Consider the following 17463-nt stretch of genomic DNA (forward strand, 5'->3'; position numbering starts at 1 on the left):
TGAAGAAGATCAATATAAGATCTTCTAAATTAACTGTTTATTAAAAATTGAAGAAAATCAGTAAAAGATATATATTGAGATTTTAATAGATACCATAAAAATGTTATATAATTGACCATAAAATTTGACTTTCTGGAATCGTATTTTATATTATTTGAATCAAATTTAGATTTTTTAAATATTCTATGTTTGTAAAGTCAATAACTTTTTACTATACTTGGAAAAATATATTTATACCATACTATATACGTAAATACTATTTACATATATAATTTTGTTAAATGATTTAGTAAAAAGAAATAATTTTGCATATAAAATAAAAAGGCAACGTAATGGTATAAATAAATAAATAAATACGGAATGTTAAACTTGGGGAGCAAGTATCTGCTTCAGTGGCAGTACCGTAATTAAGTAGAATGATTTGGGTTTTTGTGTGCGGGATCCAGTAGCGCCACTTTCCCAGCGCGTGAGGGACACGAAACACATGAGATGGTAAAGAGGAAGGGGGCGCAGACTCATTGATTGGGACGTGAGGAATAGAATACAGATACAGGCCGAAGCTGAAGTCGAAGCCGAAGCCGAAGCCGAAGCCGAAGCCGAAGCCAGAAGGTAGAGCTAGAGCTAGAGCTAGAGAGAGAGAGAGAGAGAGTGAGAAAGTGAGGTATAATTTTTTAATTTTTTTTCTGGTCAAAATGAAATGGGTGTGGTTTGATTTGCTTAAATTTTGGTTATTTTTATATACCCAATTCTCGCCTTCTTCCTCTGTTGTCTGTGAGTGGAGATTTAGGGAAATTTAGGGTTTGAAAGGCTTCTTCTGTCTGTTTCTCTTGCTCTGCAACTTGAGCGCCTTTCTGAGCTTCTTTTCGCTGTTTTCCTGCACACGCCGTAGGCATACATTGATAAGTTTAACGCTTCCTTTGTCACGTTTTAAGCAAAGCCCAACCATAGCCATTGATTTCTCATCCTATCCCTTCAATCCTTCTTCCCTTTTCTGTACTCCCTTCCCTTTTATTTATTATCTTCGTTTTGCTTATTCTTCCTCTGTTTCAAAGGCAGACGGAGGGAGGGCTTCTTTTTTCCTGTTTTGTTTTCTGATTTTCTCTGAGGTTTGAGGAAGAGGAAGGCAGAGTTCTAGGAGTTGAGGAGCTGCAGATTTATGTCGGCTGGGTTTGACTTGGCTGTGATTGGGGCTCTGTTGCAGCTCTGTTTTTCTTCTTCTTCTTCCTTACTTCTCTCTTGCTGTATGATTCTCTGCTGTTTCAAGCAGAGCCTTAATCTGGTGTTTCCATCTGTTTCGATGCGTTTCAGACCGAAGAGGTTTGTGGGGGGTTTTTTCTTCTCTTTTTACTGTCTCGATCTGTTTTGTTTTCTGGGTTTTAATCTGATTTTTGTTTGTGGGTCTTTTGCAGGACTTGTTCTGGAGTTAAGTGCTTTGGAGCTTTTCATATAAAACGATTCTCCTTCATTCTCTTGCTCTTCAGAAGAGGGGGTTTCACATAAAACTAACCCTTGATTCGATTTTGGTTCATTCTGTTCGCCTCCTTTTCCCCTTAAGTTTTGGTCTGTTCGAGTTCGAGTTCTATTTTTCCTGAGTTGTAGAGTTTTTTCCTTTTCTTTTCCTCAAAACAATGCCAGAGCCTCGAGTTTTACAGCTAACGAATCAAAAAAGTTTTGGAAAAAAATCCAAATCGAGACCCGAAGAACCTAAAATGACTCGGAAAATCCGTGTCATCTGCAACGATCCAGACGCAACCGATTCGTCTTCGAGCGAAGATGAGGGTGAAATCGGAACGAAATCTCTCAAATTAAAACGAATCGTTCGAGAAATCCATCTACCCTTGTTCCCTTTTCAGTCCTCTAAATCAATGGACGTAACCACTAGTACTCAGAGTTCTTCACAGGACAGCAACAATGGCAGCAAAAACCCAGAGCTGAAGAGGAAGAGGGGTTTAGGCAGTAAAACCATGCCTAAAACCCTCTCCACCCGAAGAAGCGCCTCCCAATACAGAGGAGTTCGTCAAAGAAAGTGGGGCAAATGGGCCGCCGAAATCCGAGACCCTTCCAAGGGAGCTCGCATTTGGCTCGGGACTTACAACACTGCTGAAGAAGCCTCTCAGGCCTACGAATCAAAACGCCTCGAGTTCGAAAACGCCATGGCGGCCGCCCCCAAAGCCAACGTCATCATCTCTTCCTCGTCTTCTTCCTCCGATGAGAACGAGGAAGAATCCGGCACCGCGATCTCTCAAACATCCCCACCCGCCATTGTTGAAATGGAAACCTCTTCCTCTGTTTTGATAAAAGAGGAGGAAGTGATCGACACCAGTTTGATGAACGAACTCCAAATCCCCAATTTGGGATTCGTGGACGAGGATTTCGAAATCAATTTGGGGCTTCCAGAACTGGACCCCTTTTTCATGAACGACATTGGACTATTGTTTGACGACTTCTCCGGCATGGACGACCTTCAGATTTACGGGTTCGATGAGGATGAACCCAGTTGCTTGCCGGATTGCGATTTCAACGATTTTGGAAACGATGAAATATCCTGTTGGGTTGATGAAGCTTTGAATGTTCCTTGCTCATGATAAGAAAGTTTTGCAGATTAGGGTTGAAGAAAACAATGTTTATGTTTTGTTTTGCATAGTGTTTTGACTATGATGTTTATGATGAGGTTTAGTTTTTGTTGGGGTTCTGGTAAAACACTGATTTTCTCGGGAAAATGTTAAAATTTTGCGGGAAAGTTAATGAGTTTTGGTTTATGATGGAGAGTAGATATCCATATGTTCTGGGTTTTCCTGCGCTTTGAGAGCCGTCCAGGGGATGCGGATTTCTTAGTTATTTATAATTCTATTGTTCTTTGTTCTTTGTTCTTTGTTCTTTGTTCTTGTCACGCCTCATTTTGTCTGTTGGATTCATCTGCGACTGCATTTCTTCATCAAACATATTCCAATCAATCTCTACAAAATTTCAACATTGTTTGCATATTGATTTTCATGATTCGTTGCTGAATCCGAATCAATTTTCACAATTCCTTTGGATTCTCAGCCTTCTGTCACACGCGCCCGCGCGCGCACACACACGCACACGCACGTAGTAAGGAGTGTTATGGAAATGCTGATATATACTTGTACATATTAATATCAGTTGTTTTTAATATTTATTATTAATATTATATGAAAATGAATGTGGGTCACGTAGTTTGTATGAAGCTTCGTAATAAGCATATATATATATATATTATATATTGAAAGGATTTTATAAAGTGAGGGTTTAGGCGTTGAATTTTGTTAAGCAAATGAGGCTGAAAAATAATTAGGGTTCAAATAAACACGAAAACTAGGTGCAGTCCAACCACGTGACTAACCTTTATGGTGCCACGTGCCGACCTTTTTTTTTTCATAAAATGTTTAATAATCTGAATAGAAGGGGGNGTGAGAGGGGAAGGGAAGAGCACGTGAGTGGGGGGGCAGGGGGCAGGGTTTAGGGTAAGTGAGAAGAGGTAGGTGTAAGCCAATAAGTGTGGAGTGAGGAGGCAATGCCACGTACACTCTCAATAACTCCTATTTCGTATTTTGGTGGGTGAGGCAGCATTACCATTATTATTATTTACTTTTATTATTATTTTCGCAATTATTAATTTTATAAAATAATTTCAAAATAAAAAAAAAAGAGTGTGAAGCAGACAAGTAGCAGTGGAAGAGTTGTGGAACTGAAACAAATTTTTAAAAAAGAAAATCATTATTATATTATCATTATTACTTCTACTTTTCACTGCCTTACTCCCATTCCTATAACAGATACAAAAAAGGCATCTTTTGTAAATATTTATATAATATGTTTTTTATTTTTTTTTTATTTTTTTTATTACACCATAAAGGGAGATCTCATACACCAACCAACCAACACAAAGAGACAGAGAACAACCTCCAAAACAAACGGCCAACAAAAAAACAGCACAAATAACAAAAAAAAAAAGAAAAAAAAAATCAAGCAAATAGATCCCGAGTATTGAAAAACACTGAAGAGGTTAAGTTATGGGACGGGCGTTATTAAGAATGGATGTTTTCTATATGCTTTCGAGAGTTCTACATATACTCACTCAGTGACCTTAGTAAGAAAAGAATTGGAATCATAGTAGTAATATTTGCATGTGTACGCATTTCTCAATCTCATCGGTAAATCACTTATTAAGTAAGTTTAATACTCAAACATTTTTTATACTATGCGACTAACGATGATTGTTGCACAAAAAACTATCATTCACCTTTGTTGAATAGGTTGCTACCAATGATTGGCAGCATGTCTTCGTTAAGCAATCGTTGCACATTGTCTCGTACTCTTATCCCACCTAGATTCATCATAGTTATCACATGCAAATTTAATTTTCACAAAAAAAAAAAAAAAAAAAAAATTTTTTTTTGAAAGAATTTAAGGGCATNAAATCGTAATATTTAATTTTAAGGGATTTATTTTAATTAGATATATGAATAAATTAAGGAAAAACAAAGTAATTATGTGGAAGATCACGTGCCGCGGTTCTTTCCACATGAATACAAGGTTAAAACATTAATGTTAAGTATGGTTCGACACATTAAAAATAAAAAAATTCAATTTGTCTAAACTCAGAAATGATCCCCTTTTTTATTTTTAATTAAAAAAGTATACAAATTAATTAATAATGAAAATAAAAGATTTTATTGGAAAAAGCTGCACGTGCATTCTCTCTGAGGTCAAGCCAAGATTTGCCTAATTAATTTTTTTTTTTTATGTCAGTTTTGTTTATTTTATTCCATTAAATATTATGAATTCTATAATAATGGCAACAACATGCTCACTTTGTCACGTTATCACTCTCTCATTGTGTCTTTTTTTTTCTTCTTTATTATTATTTTTTTATTTTGACAAAAAAATCGGTGAGAATTACTTTATTAATAAAATAAAGTATTTTAATGTCGTGTTCTTTGATATTAATTTTTTCATAGCTTTAATATATTTATATGGGACATTATTGGATTATGGTCGGTTCATTGTCTAAGAAACCTTTTAAATATTTTCAAAATTTTACCTTAAATATCATATTAAATAATAAAGATTACTAAAAACTAATAACTAATTAAAATTAAAAATTTGAACAAATAGAAGAGTTAAATAATTTAGATTATTCAAATTCAATATTAATTTTGGAGTTTAATATGCAGACTAGGTGTTGAAATCTATCAAACCCCATTTAATTAGAAACCATTTTAGTTTGACTTTTAAATTTCTTCATCATTAATTGTTTAATTTCATCACCACACATCACTGTAATCATAATAATATATTACAGTAATTGTTATAAGATGGTATTAATTTGATTTATTAAACTTAGGTTATTTTTATTCATATTTTCACCGAAGTTTTTTTCCTTATTAAATTACCTTCAATTTATATTTATTATGCTATTTTGTTTGAAATAATTTTGTGAGACATTTATTATAAATCTTGTTTCCAAAGAGATCTTTCTCCATTACACAATTCAACATGTCTGGTGTGTTAATTTCTTTAAATCTAATTAATTATACCAATTTAGTTGACATAATTTGTGGTTTTACATCTCTTAAATCTTCCAATTTCTACTTTAGATTCTTTCCCCATTGAACAAAATAGATGAATTTATAGCCTATGCATTCAACTTCGAACGCTTTGGGAATTTATGCAAATGTTCGAAATTCAAAAAGACTATACAAATCAAACAAAATAGATAAATTTGCGAAAAGACTTGCACAACACTAGCAAAAAAAAAAAAAAAAAAAAAAAAAAAAAAAAAAAAAAAAAAAAAAAAAAAAAAAAAAAAAAAAAANCCCAGGAGATACCAAAGTTCCAAATTTAACGAGGCCAGAGTAAAGACAACAGAACCACAAAGCATCCTTATGTTGATGCTGATCTATTGCTCCAGACCTATGCACAGACTCTACTTAGCAGATCATGTTGGTGAGAGGCTTGATATCATCCGCAAGTAACTGGGTAGATCAGGGATTAAGAAATTGGAGACCCTTAGCACAGATTTATCAGTCGTGAGCACTTATTAGATAGGCCTGCTGTAGTAGGGGCTACTTCTATGAAAGTATGTATAGTAAAGTGTGTGTGTAGGCTTCTTATCTAATGTTCAACACACAATAGGATCCTTCACAAAACTCGTGTCCAATAGAGCCTTTTTATCTCCAACAAAAGCAACTGAACTGTCAAGCAACTCACTTGCATGGGTATGTGATGAAAACATCATCTTACAAAAGAAGTGCCTGTTGCAATCAACTCAATCGTATAAAGCATAACCAACCAAAACAATATAAAGCATCTCCATAAGCCAAAGAGCTGGATCCCTCAATACAAGCCTATATTTTGGAAAATTTGGATATAGGAATAAGAATCACAGTATGTTTTCATCACAGTACTTGTCACCAGAATCAAACTTCTCCACCAACATTTATTCTACTAATTCTGCAGAGCTTACATCATATCCTCTCCCTCTCTCTCTCTTTTAAAAAGACTTGTTTGATTGGTTGAGAAACGTCAAAAAATGTTTTTCCCAGCCAGTAGTCTTTCTGTATTCTTCAAATAAACTTTGCATAAAATGACACAGTATAATGCAATGAAAGTATAACTTTCGTCACAGTAAAAAGTACTACAGTTACAATCTTAACTAGTTGATATTTCACACCATGATGATAATGGTAATTCTCAAAAGCAGCTTCTCCAAAGAAAGTAAAGATGTTAAACCAGAAATTGAACTCCAATGAAGGACATCTAAGAGAAAGATTGAAACTTAACGTCGGCTACGCTTCTCATATGGTGCCCATGAATTACCATAGTTATTACCATATGGACCACCTGCGTATCTCAGTTCAGGACTTCTTTTCAAGATCCCATAACCCTCAGCACCTAAAAAGGTATAACAGAAGCTTAAAACCAACTAGCTACGATTGTTGCATGTAACCAGACGTCCACATGTTGATAATAATTTTGTAAAAGGAAAAAGAAAGAAAAATTAGAGAAAGACAGAAATAACCTAATCCCCGTGCTCTCTCTAAGTTGAGCTTCTCTGCTCGCAGTTTCTCTATTTCACGAGCCATTGAAACAAGGTTCTTCTCCATTGCTTGCTTTTGTTCATTTTGTTCTTCATTGGATTTCTTTTCATATTCATAAGCCCTCCTAAAAACATTGTGCACGATCAATTCAATCATGCAATAGACTAATTAATGTGGTCTTGAAGTTTATCTTGACTTGTCCTAGTACCAAACCCTAACTACAAAAAGAACAAAATATAGACTAGGATCCAACACCAATCAATTAAAATTTCCATTTCAAACCTGGCCTCAATAAGCTCCTTGAGCAATCCATCCATATCTGCTCTCATAGAATTTAGCTGCTGATTTTCAGCTTGCAATCGAGTAACATCCTTTGTGAGGCTTTGGACTTTAGCAGACAAATCTTGCTTCAAATTATTCAATTTCTGAATCTCACCTCTTAAATGCAGAACCTCAGACTTTAAAGGCTCAGAAGCACGAAGCTCAGCTTCTAGTTTCAAACCTCTTTCAAGTAACTCCCTGGATTGTGCTTCTTTCTCAGACAGAACTTTGGGTATAGCCTGGTTCAATCTGTGAATTTCTTCTTTTGCAGCTGATAACTCCCTTTGAAGTATTGTATTATCATCAATCACCATGCGATTATCAGAAATTATTCTCTGCATTTCCCTATGCTGCAATTCAAGCTCCTCCTCCAAAGCTGCAGGATGAATAGGCAGGGGTGCTGGTACTCGTTCTACGTAGGATCTAGGGACATCACGGGAAACTCGGTAACCATCAATGTGGCGTGATGAGCGATTTCTTCCTGCCATACTTAAAGTCCTGCAGAAATGATGTAACAATTACCTAATGGTGGAAGCACATTTTTCATTTAAACCAAGCTGAACTCAAATGTCAAGTAATGAAGTATTATCTTTTGAGCCCACAATAGGGAACCTAATATAGTAAAAGCTTCTGGAAGTTCTAAGTTCTACTGGCACTTCCGAAAATCCATGCATGCCAAATTAAGTCCACTTGGCATAAGAGAAGCTCCATATCACGCCACAACAACACAGGTAAGTTCAATCACTAAATGGATATTGAATATGTCAACCCTTACCCCCACTCCACTGAACTTTGCTGTCTTAACTATAAGAATGCTCTTTTCTCTAGGAAAGAAAACCTGCCTGCTACAACAAATATCTCTAACATGAACCCAAATGTCTCGCACATCTGTGTCAATCATGGAAAATAAACGGGAACCTAATCTCATAATCCAAGGCCTTGTGGCAATGGTCCACAGATAGATGAATATTAACCTTAGTATAGAATATGACTAAAAGAATAATAGGAAATTATCAATGACCATCCTTTTTCAACTCATGAAGAGAACTCAACAGCCTGGAAACTAAAACCAACCTAAAAATAATGAAGGTACCACTTGACCACATCTGAAGATGGAGCCCTAAGATTTATCAAACTGCAGGAAGGGAAGATTTGAGTTCTTTTTATTTATAGTAACAGAAAACTACGACGAACAGCCAAGCCATTGTCCTAGAGGCCTTTAAAAGGACACTTGAAGATGCATAATGCAGTTAATTTCAACAAATTGCGAGAAGTAAATAACAAGAAGGGACATTCCTCTCTCCTGGTATTGTATATTCAGAAACTTCGTTTGGTCTACAAAGGTGCTTCAAATTCACTTCACGGACCTCCAAAAATACCTTCAGCATATACCAATATGGTTTCTTAGGAACCAACTTTGTGAAAAAAAATTATTCAAGAAATCCAAATACTAATTGGGTGCAAATTATTTGAAGATCTCCATATTTCAAAGAATAATATGCATGATTTTCAACGCTAATCAGGCAGCTCTTAGATTGTCCGAGGTATTAGCACCCAGCTCTAGATTTTTCCCAATAACACAGCCACAGGCTTCGTTGCCAAGATCTCTTCGGGTTAAATAACTTTAATTCCGATGCTCCTTTTTCCCATATAGTTGCAATTTATTGAACATTTTCAACCATGCCATCGCTCCCATAGTTGTAAAGTCCATGCTCTTTCCAGTTCCAGTGCTTCAGCTTCGAAAGGGTCATTAAGCGGGAAAGTACCCCCTTTCGGTCGTAGAAAATCAAATATGTGAACTCAACCGAACGCCAAGATGTCTATATCAAACTCACAAAACTCCGATAGCCTTCGAAATCTACAGAGGAAAGGATCGAATAGCTAGTCCCGATCGATAGTTTACCGGAAAACTTACCATACAGAGTGCAAGTCGAGAGATTGACTACCTTACCTTAACGATACTCACCCGGAGTAGAACCATTGCCTTACCAATCGAAACCAAAACACCCAAGGTTTAAAAACATACGCGTACATGTATACAAGGAAGTAAACATATAAATATATATTAATATATAACAGTATATAGCGCTTTCTCCTTCGATAAATCTAATTGCCTTGAAGAAATCAAACGAAAGACGAAATTTTCGAAGGTCCGACGAAGGAAAAGATCCCGTAGGTAAGGAAGAAAACGGGTAAAATTCGTTCCTCCATCGGGAGAGGCTCTAAGCGACTAATTTCCGATCCATGGGCGATTGAAATTTATGTAGTAGAAAGAAGACTAACTTACAAGAAGTAAAAGGAGAGGCGGAGGGTGAGGCGAAATCGTATAATCTCCGACGAGGAAGGATTTGGGGGTTCACCAGTTGTGGAAAATTAGGAACCCTAGGGCAAGTTGTCGATCATCAACGGATTTCTTCAGAGTTTCGGTTGCCATCGCATTCCCGGCCTATACCGCTATTGGACCCTTCGGCCCATTTTTTCTTCAATTTCACCGCACATAAAATGTCCATAAAAATTTAGGAAACTTTCTCCAAATTAACTTGAAAGATATTTTTGAGATATTTATAAAAGACATTTACAGAAGAATAAATTTATTTTCGACACAAATAAAAAAGGTCAAAACAAAATAAAATGATAACCCAATATTAAAATATTAAAATAACTCATTTTTATTAATTTAATAATTTTATAAATATTGTGTAAGAATGTAATTAATAATATGGACTAACATTTACTTCAATAATCTACCAAATCATAATTAACGTCACAAAGTGAACATGAAGATTGTTTTTTTCTTTAAATATATTGTATATCTATATGTTTTCCTGTTATTTTTTTTCTTCTTATAAAGCATATTTGTCATGGAAAAAAAAAACATTTTTGGTCGGGATGTAATAATTTAATTTGTAATGATTTAGTAACTATATTTTAATTTTGTAATAATTTAGGCTTTCTACTTTCAAATTTGTAGCAATAAAATTCACATCTTAAAAAAATTATTGATTTTCATTAATTAACGACTTGGACTTTTTAGTTTAAAACAAATTTCATCACTAATTAACTTATTTTGATCTAACTATATAATAAAATTTATTAAATAATTTTTTATCATAAAGATTAAATTATTAGAAAATTAATCATACATGGACTAAATCGTTTTAAAATGATTAAATAGTCACCATTACAAAAGTTTATGAATAATAATGTATTTAAATTATTTTTTTATAATACACAGAGGTGAACATCAAGTGGGCGTGCCGGAGTGGTTATCGGGCATGACTAGAAATCATGTGGGCTCTGCCCGCGCAGGTTCGAATCCTGCCGCTCACGTTTTATTTTGCAATTTTATTTTTGTACTGTGTGATGGTTCCAAGGCGCGGGCTCGAATCCTGCTCACGTTTTATTTGCAATTTTATTTTAGTTCAGTTTGATGGGGCGGGAAACATTTAGTCCGGGGGGCTAAGGAAGAATCATAAGTATTTTATATAAATTTTGCTGAAATAATATATGAAAATGTTTATCACACTGTGGGTATTATTTATGTTTTATATATTGTTTTTTTGTAATTATGTCAACTTTATTTTAATTTGGGGTTTTCACCCATAAATCTTTGCTAAGATTGCATGATAAAATTAAAATTATGTAAAGAATGGCGATAGAAATTCATAATACAATAAATTACTTTGCTTTTAATTCATTATTATCATCTACTCAAGTATAAAATTTCCAACAAAAACATCTAAATTAATTTCTTTCAAGTAGGAAAATATAAATTACAACATCATGGTATCATCTTAGAACTCAAGGACACAGACATCAAACATTCTAGTCTTGAAAAGTTAGTACCGGTGAAAAATTTACCAAGCATGTCTTCTCTCTTTTGATTTGAATAAGTTTGTCAGAAACGCACCATGGGAAACTCAAAAAATGATCTCTTTGCATACCTTCATTGTAACGACCCCAATAATCTGGATGATACGTGACACGGTACCAAGCAGATGCTTTTGCATATTCCTCATCTTTGTTGTCGTCCTCGTCGTATGCAGACTTACTTCCTTTCTCATTGAACCAAGACCTTGCCTCTTTTCTTAGTGATTTCATGGCAAGGCTAATTTGTTCCATGTCATTCCTTTTATCAAAAGACTTGGCCATTCTCAAAATATTTCCACTAATTAATTCAGGTTCTGTTTTGATACCATAATAATCCATGAGGTTCCCCAATTTGAAGTCGTACCTGGCTTTGTACTCAAAAGCTTCGCTCAAGTAATCCTCAAAACCATCTACTTCCATGTCTGGATCGTAGCACTTGGTAGCAACTTCCCTAGAGAAGATTTCAACGGTGTTGACATCGGAAGAAACATCTTTCACTCCTCGAAAAAGCTTCCCAAGAACACCATTCGATACATAAGTCGGCTTGTCGGGCTTCTCCATGAAATCTGGATACTCACGAACACGAAGATTGTGTGGAAAGTTTGCTGGCACACCGGTCTTGGGGAAGTCAACAGCAATGGAGAATAATTTTGCAAGTTTAATACATTCAGCAGTCATTGCCTTTTTAGGCTTCTGATCTGCAAACACAGTGTGAGCATTTGCAATGCCTCCAAGACCATCATTCACCATGTACTTGACCAAGTATTCCTGCACTTCCTGTATCAAAATGATCGAGAATTTGTTGTACACTTTCAAATCTGATATACAATGCATCTTATTTATATATATGAAAAAAAAAAAAGAACAAAAAAGATGTACATATTTGCAATAGATATAAATACTTCCTGAGACCATACCCCCATTGTGACATCGTGATCCAACCGCATAGTTGGTGCGGGCTCGTAACTCATAGGTTTAACTGGTTTAATACGAGTCAGCTCCGGATCCCAACCAACAAAGTACAAGTCACCATCCAAATCACTCCCAGAACATTCATTTGGGTGAGGTCTAACATAACAAATTTGATATATAAGTTAAGGACAACAAGAACTGATTAAAAAAATTGCTATAAAAAACAGACTAATGAATGTATGTCAGTAATCTTACCATAAATATCAAGGAAAATGCATGAATTTACAACAAGTATGGGTATGTGAAATGTGTTCAATACATAAACGATTCATACACGTTAAACTTGCTTACCTTTCCCCTTTCTGTGGAAAAACAACACAATCCACCATATGATGCAGAGCTTTCACATCAACAGCGTCGAGCAAACGCACGTCCCCTGGGTGTAAACAGGGATTCTTAGCAACCACCACTTTACCCTTAACAACAAAATTACTTTCGCTTGATCTTCCAGGGAGAGAGCAATGAACAAACACCTGCCCGTATTCTAACGTTCGGGTTTCGTCCAGGCAACCCATCATTGTCCTTCCCTTAGGAACAAATATCCTTGATTTAGTCCTCAAATCTAACAATTTAGCTGCTCGAAATGTTCGTAGCATCATATTTAGAAAAGGCTCTTCATTTGGCTTGTAAAGCAAAAGCAATTCCTTAAGAATACTAGTCATTTCCCCTGGGGACATCAACTCCAACACTTCTAATGCCCTCGACGGATCTTCTAAAATGGAATCCAGTTGATCTATAGCCTCCTTTTGTTTTTTCACAAAAACGCGGTCCTTAATTCCAAGAGTGGACAGAAGGTTTATCACCTGACGGTTAAGAAAACAGGGTTGGTACTTGCTCCATGACAAGACATCGACTTGGGTGTCGAGCGACGTATACTTCAACATACTCTTTCGTAACGACAATTTCTTCGTCGATGTTGGGTCGATAGCAACAACGCCCTTGTATCCAGCATATCGGATCTGAAAGGCAGATGGTGTATGGCTGATTAAACCACATTTTTCAGCAACCTTCTCAGCCAATGTTCCAGATATTTTTCCAATCCCATCAGAGAAACAATAAGTAATTTTATTGGTTTCAACTTCAACATCAGAAATAACTTCAATTTCATGTTGTTCAACACACAAAGTTCTTCTGGATGAGCCAAAAGATTGGCCTAGTCGAGCAGCATATTTTGCCACATTTCTTATCTGACGAAAGTCACCCATCCACGCTCTGATATCTGCTGCACTAAGCCCCTTCCTCGAAGCAAACATCCAACAAGAATTTTCCCGTAGTTGACTCGCCGAGAAAGCAAGAAACTCAAACTTCTTATCACCAATAACTATACCATTTCTTAACACCGACAGTACTCTATCATAAACTCTAGTTCTTAAATCATTTTCAGCAGATGTACGCGGAGATAAATCAATGGAATGAAGTTTATCTAACTCCTCATCAACAAAAGACACACGAAGAAAATTATCAACATCATCAATAAAATGACGGACTACTCTATTAGAGAGATTCGCCTCCGGACCACGGAAGTACACTTTAGTAGGCGTAATTTGAACCCTGTGCACATAGACCAGGCCATCATCCAAAGAAACATTAGGTTTCCATGGAAGCTGCTTAGAGCTGTAGAATGACAGATATTGCTGCTTGAGCCATTTTTGTGGCTCATAGCAACATTCCTTCAAATGAAAAAGTTTGTCTAGGGCATATTCGACATAATCAGAACGAAATCGACTGGGATCGACCAGTCGGAAAAATTCATTATCCAGCGCTGGTCCAGGAAGATAACCATGTTGAAGCAGGGCATTGATTTGGAACAAAATTTTATAGGAGATATGAAAGCCTTGAGGTGGAGTAATGATAGGTACCAGATTTGAAATGGAGGATAAAGAAGAACCTGTGTGTAGAATGAATGGAGCATAGCTTTCTTTGTAGCCGACCAATGTTTGAAAGAAAGAAGGAAGCTGATCTCCATGAGAAAGTTCCAAACACAGAGCAAAAGACTGTCCGATGCAAGAAGATGGAGTGAAATCCACATCTCTGATCCAACGGAAACCAGTGGATTCCTCTGAAGATAATCGAGAGGAAGAAGACAATGGAGCTTTCTTGAAAATCCGTGGAGCACCCTGCAACTGCCGATTCGAACAAATTCAGTATAATGTAACGGAGATTTAATACCCACTCCAACCATAGTTAAAATAAATTTCAACCACTCGGAAGTTAATTTTTAAAAAATGTTTTTAAATTGAGAAAAGGTTTTAAAAATAAATAAATAAATAAATAAATAAATAAATATTTTAGGAATAATTATGAGTTTATAAATAAAGAATACTCTCTTGGTAGCCTTTTGGAAAAGTCCAAAGCAAAGTCACAAGACAAACCTGAATGAGAAAATGCTTGGAACCGCGATCATCAGAGCAACGAAGCTGAACTCCGAGAATATTCTCAAAACAGAGCTCCATTTTGTACTCAACACCCTCATAGCTCAAATAAAACCCCAATTTCCTTACTCCAATTCCATATTCCACACTCCATTTTTCCCCCTTCCAAATCACCTTCATTTCCTCCTTCGAAACCAGGTTTCCCCACTGCACATTCACGTTTTCCATTCTCTCCAACTCGCCGTGAACTCTCGCCGCCGCCGTCGTCTTGATCTCCCTCTCCACTTTTCTAGCCTTCAGATACAGACTTCCGAACCACAGACGCTTCTCCGCCGCCGCCTGCGCCACCACATACTCACCCCCGAGTTTGCTGGTGAACCGGACCGTGGCGAATGTGAACCGGGCTTTTTCGTCATTGGGTTTGGAAATCCTCACCGTCAACACCGTTCCGTCTCCCGTGTGATTCTCGATAAATTCCTTCACCTCGTCGGCGGTGACCTGTGCGGGGAATCCAAAAATCTCGATCGTCTTTCCCATGTCGTTTGTTGTAGCCATGTTTTTTTCAACTGCATGTTTTCCAAAGTATTGCATTAATTAAATTAGTGTAATGTTTGAGGGCTAAAAAAATGGACAAACAAAAAAACATATATTATTATATAATCAATACTATGACACAACAGTAATAAAATAAGTTAGTTTTGTATTTTATTTGTTGATGATGAGAGTACCTGTGGAAGAAATAGAGATATTGATGAGAGCTGTGTGGGGAAAATAGGAAGCAAAAATATGTAATTTATAAGGAATACAAAGGGAAACTATACTGTGAAGTCAAGTCAAGTCAAGTCACTACCTTTTAAACCAAGTTTATGCTTAATCTTTTATTTATTACATATAAATTTTTTTTTTTTTTTTTTAATATTGGTTGAACTTTTATAAGCATTCCATTTATTAAAAAAAATAATTTAGTTAAATATTTCCATAAGAATCCTAACTTTTTGTTTGCATTTTCCAAATGGGCTCCACGCGTTTAAGATGGAAAAATGTTCCACTTGTTATAATTGAACAAATTCTAAAGCAAGTAGATTGGGTCACCATTTTTTTTAATTTAAAATAATTAGTCATACACTTTTATTTTTCTTTGCATATTAAATGAAATTACATTAACTATTAGTTTAACATAATTTTTTTTTCTTCTAAGAAACATCAGTTGTCAAGGTAGAGGGAGGATAGACGGATCTATTATCATTTCACAAATTTGTATTTTATTTGAGTTTAATTATATTTTTGTAGAAAATTTTTTATATACTAATAAATTTAAATGAGAAGGAAAAAAAAAAGCTTATTTATTTATTTAGTTTTAATAATAAGAGTGTAGAGCAAAATAGAAACTTGGGACACAAGTTTCCAAACAAGAAGGTAATGGGAAGGTGGGATGTAGAATTTCAGCAAATTCTTCCCCTTAAAAAAAGAAGATTTTTTTTATTTTCATTCCACTAAAAACTGAATATATATAATTAATCACAAGTCAAAACTTTTTTATTATGTACAATAATAAATTATCTGCCACTTTCCTAATCTATAAATTATTTTATATAAATAATATTTCTTAAAATGGAGAGTTTTTGAGTTATTAATCCTTCTTATTAATAATTATTCTCAAATAAATTTAATAATAAAATTATATTTCAAAAATAAAAAACCATGTAAGAATATAATAATAAGAAAAAATAAAAATAAAAATAAAATAAAGAAAGTGGAAAGTTCAATATCTCAATTGCTATAAAAACACATATTTAAAATGTTTTTTAGTTAACATGTGCTTTTAAAATGAAAATGAGTTTATTTTCAGGCAAGGATAATTCGTTGGGGTTCTTACTTATATATTTGTTTCTGAACTACTAGGTGAATTTCGTTTTCATCTATATCCACGACTCGCTCTCTCAACTTCGCTTACATCTTAGGAATCGCCGGATACTCGCTTTGCTTGCGCATCTTCTTCTGGCAAATGTATTGGTTGGAGGCTTGTTACATCTGTGTGAGGTTGATTTTTCTAATTTTTTTAATTTAAAATAATAAAAATGGTTAGTTTAAAAAAACCATACAAATGATGAATTTGAAAGGAGTCTAACCTGCTCAAAATCAAAATTACCAAACTTGTGAATAGACTCAAATTTTTTTAGCAGGAATATTTTATAAGTTTTATTTAGTTTGGGTCAACCCAACATTTTTGTATTATAAACCTAAAACTAAAACGAATCAATTCGGATTTTGAAAAGATGATCAACCCAACCCAACCCTTAATTCGAGTTGGCTTAGTCTGAATTGTCTAGTTAGATTAAGAAAATTGGGATTACAGCCCCTAATTTTATAGAAATTACATTTTAATCCAATAATCCAATATTTCCTTTTATCTTTCTTGAAATCCCCTCTACAGAGTTCTATAAAAACATTTTAATCCAATATTTCCTTTATCTTTCTTGAAATCCCTCCTACAGAGTTCATTGCCCACGGTTGCAACAAGGGATAGCTAGGGACATCCTCTCATACAATTCTATGATAATTTGAATTTTTTTAATTTTTATTTATTGGAAATACTGATTTCTTATATATTAAAAATTTAGGGTTTAGAAAAAGAATTTATCTAAAATGAATCTAAATATTACGAAACAAGTAAAACATATACAAAATTAGATGGGCATGCAATCTGATGTGTCATTACTGAAATTAAACTCGTGAAACGAAGTAGTAGTTGTTACCGTTCCAAACAAACCAATTATATTTATGCTTCTCTTCAACATCTATTCTTAAAAATGAAAAAACACTTCAAATTCCGAGACCAACATCTTCACAGTAAGAAAATAATG

The 17463-nt window shown here is 34.9% G+C and overlaps 3 protein-coding genes and 1 non-coding gene across 4 annotated transcripts; 2 read left to right on the top strand and 2 right to left on the bottom strand.

Annotated features, from left to right (window-relative positions):
* Nucleotides 1-701: 701 nt before the first annotated feature.
* LOC111808140 (ethylene-responsive transcription factor ERF118-like) lies at nucleotides 702-2870 on the top strand. The gene is made up of 2 exons (XM_023693951.1): nucleotides 702-1317; nucleotides 1410-2870. Exon 2 carries the CDS (start codon nucleotides 1629-1631, stop codon nucleotides 2583-2585), a length of 957 nt encoding a protein of 318 aa, XP_023549719.1. The 5' UTR covers nucleotides 702-1317; nucleotides 1410-1628; the 3' UTR covers nucleotides 2586-2870.
* Nucleotides 2871-6440: 3570 nt separating this feature from the next.
* Nucleotides 6441-9863, bottom strand: LOC111808832 (protein FLX-like 3). Its single transcript, XM_023695032.1, has 4 exons — nucleotides 9673-9863; nucleotides 7347-7883; nucleotides 7046-7188; nucleotides 6441-6918 (listed from the first exon to the last, which is right to left on the bottom strand). The coding sequence occupies exons 2-4, from the start codon at nucleotides 7871-7873 to the stop codon at nucleotides 6803-6805; spliced, it is 786 nt and encodes a 261-aa protein (XP_023550800.1). The 5' UTR covers nucleotides 7874-7883; nucleotides 9673-9863; the 3' UTR covers nucleotides 6441-6802.
* A 770-nt stretch (nucleotides 9864-10633) lies between these two features.
* Nucleotides 10634-10715, top strand: TRNAS-AGA. Its single transcript has one exon. It is a non-coding gene; the product is annotated as a tRNA-Ser (tRNA).
* A 342-nt stretch (nucleotides 10716-11057) lies between these two features.
* Nucleotides 11058-15347, bottom strand: LOC111808151 (probable RNA-dependent RNA polymerase 1). Its single transcript, XM_023693967.1, has 5 exons — nucleotides 15328-15347; nucleotides 14600-15165; nucleotides 12519-14350; nucleotides 12173-12323; nucleotides 11058-12032 (listed from the first exon to the last, which is right to left on the bottom strand). Exons 2-5 carry the CDS (start codon nucleotides 15152-15154, stop codon nucleotides 11211-11213), a joined length of 3360 nt encoding a protein of 1119 aa, XP_023549735.1. The 5' UTR covers nucleotides 15155-15165; nucleotides 15328-15347; the 3' UTR covers nucleotides 11058-11210.
* Between the last annotated feature and the right edge of the window lie 2116 nt (nucleotides 15348-17463).

Source organism: Cucurbita pepo, chromosome LG13 (genome assembly GCF_002806865.2).
Source record: "Cucurbita pepo subsp. pepo cultivar mu-cu-16 chromosome LG13, ASM280686v2, whole genome shotgun sequence".
NCBI classification, from domain to species: Eukaryota; Viridiplantae; Streptophyta; class Magnoliopsida; order Cucurbitales; family Cucurbitaceae; genus Cucurbita; species Cucurbita pepo.

Coding starts and splice junctions, on each gene's coding strand:
- LOC111808140 (XM_023693951.1), top strand. CDS start 1,629: ATGCCAGAGCCTCGAGTTTTACAGCTAACGAATCAAAAAAGTTTTGGA.
- LOC111808832 (XM_023695032.1), bottom strand. CDS start 7,873: ATGGCAGGAAGAAATCGCTCATCACGCCACATTGATGGTTACCGAGTT. Junction 7,189..7,346: donor AAGGAGCTTATTGAGGCCAG/GTTTGAAATGGA, acceptor CAATGTTTTTAG/GAGGGCTTATGAATATGAAA. Junction 6,919..7,045: donor AGAGAGAGCACGGGGATTAG/GTTATTTCTGTC, acceptor ATACCTTTTTAG/GTGCTGAGGGTTATGGGATC.
- LOC111808151 (XM_023693967.1), bottom strand. CDS start 15,154: ATGGCTACAACAAACGACATGGGAAAGACGATCGAGATTTTTGGATTC. Junction 12,324..12,518: donor TTTCCACAGAAAGGGGAAAG/GTAAGCAAGTTT, acceptor TTGTTATGTTAG/ACCTCACCCAAATGAATGTT. Junction 12,033..12,172: donor ATCACGATGTCACAATGGGG/GTATGGTCTCAG, acceptor ATTTTGATACAG/GAAGTGCAGGAATACTTGGT.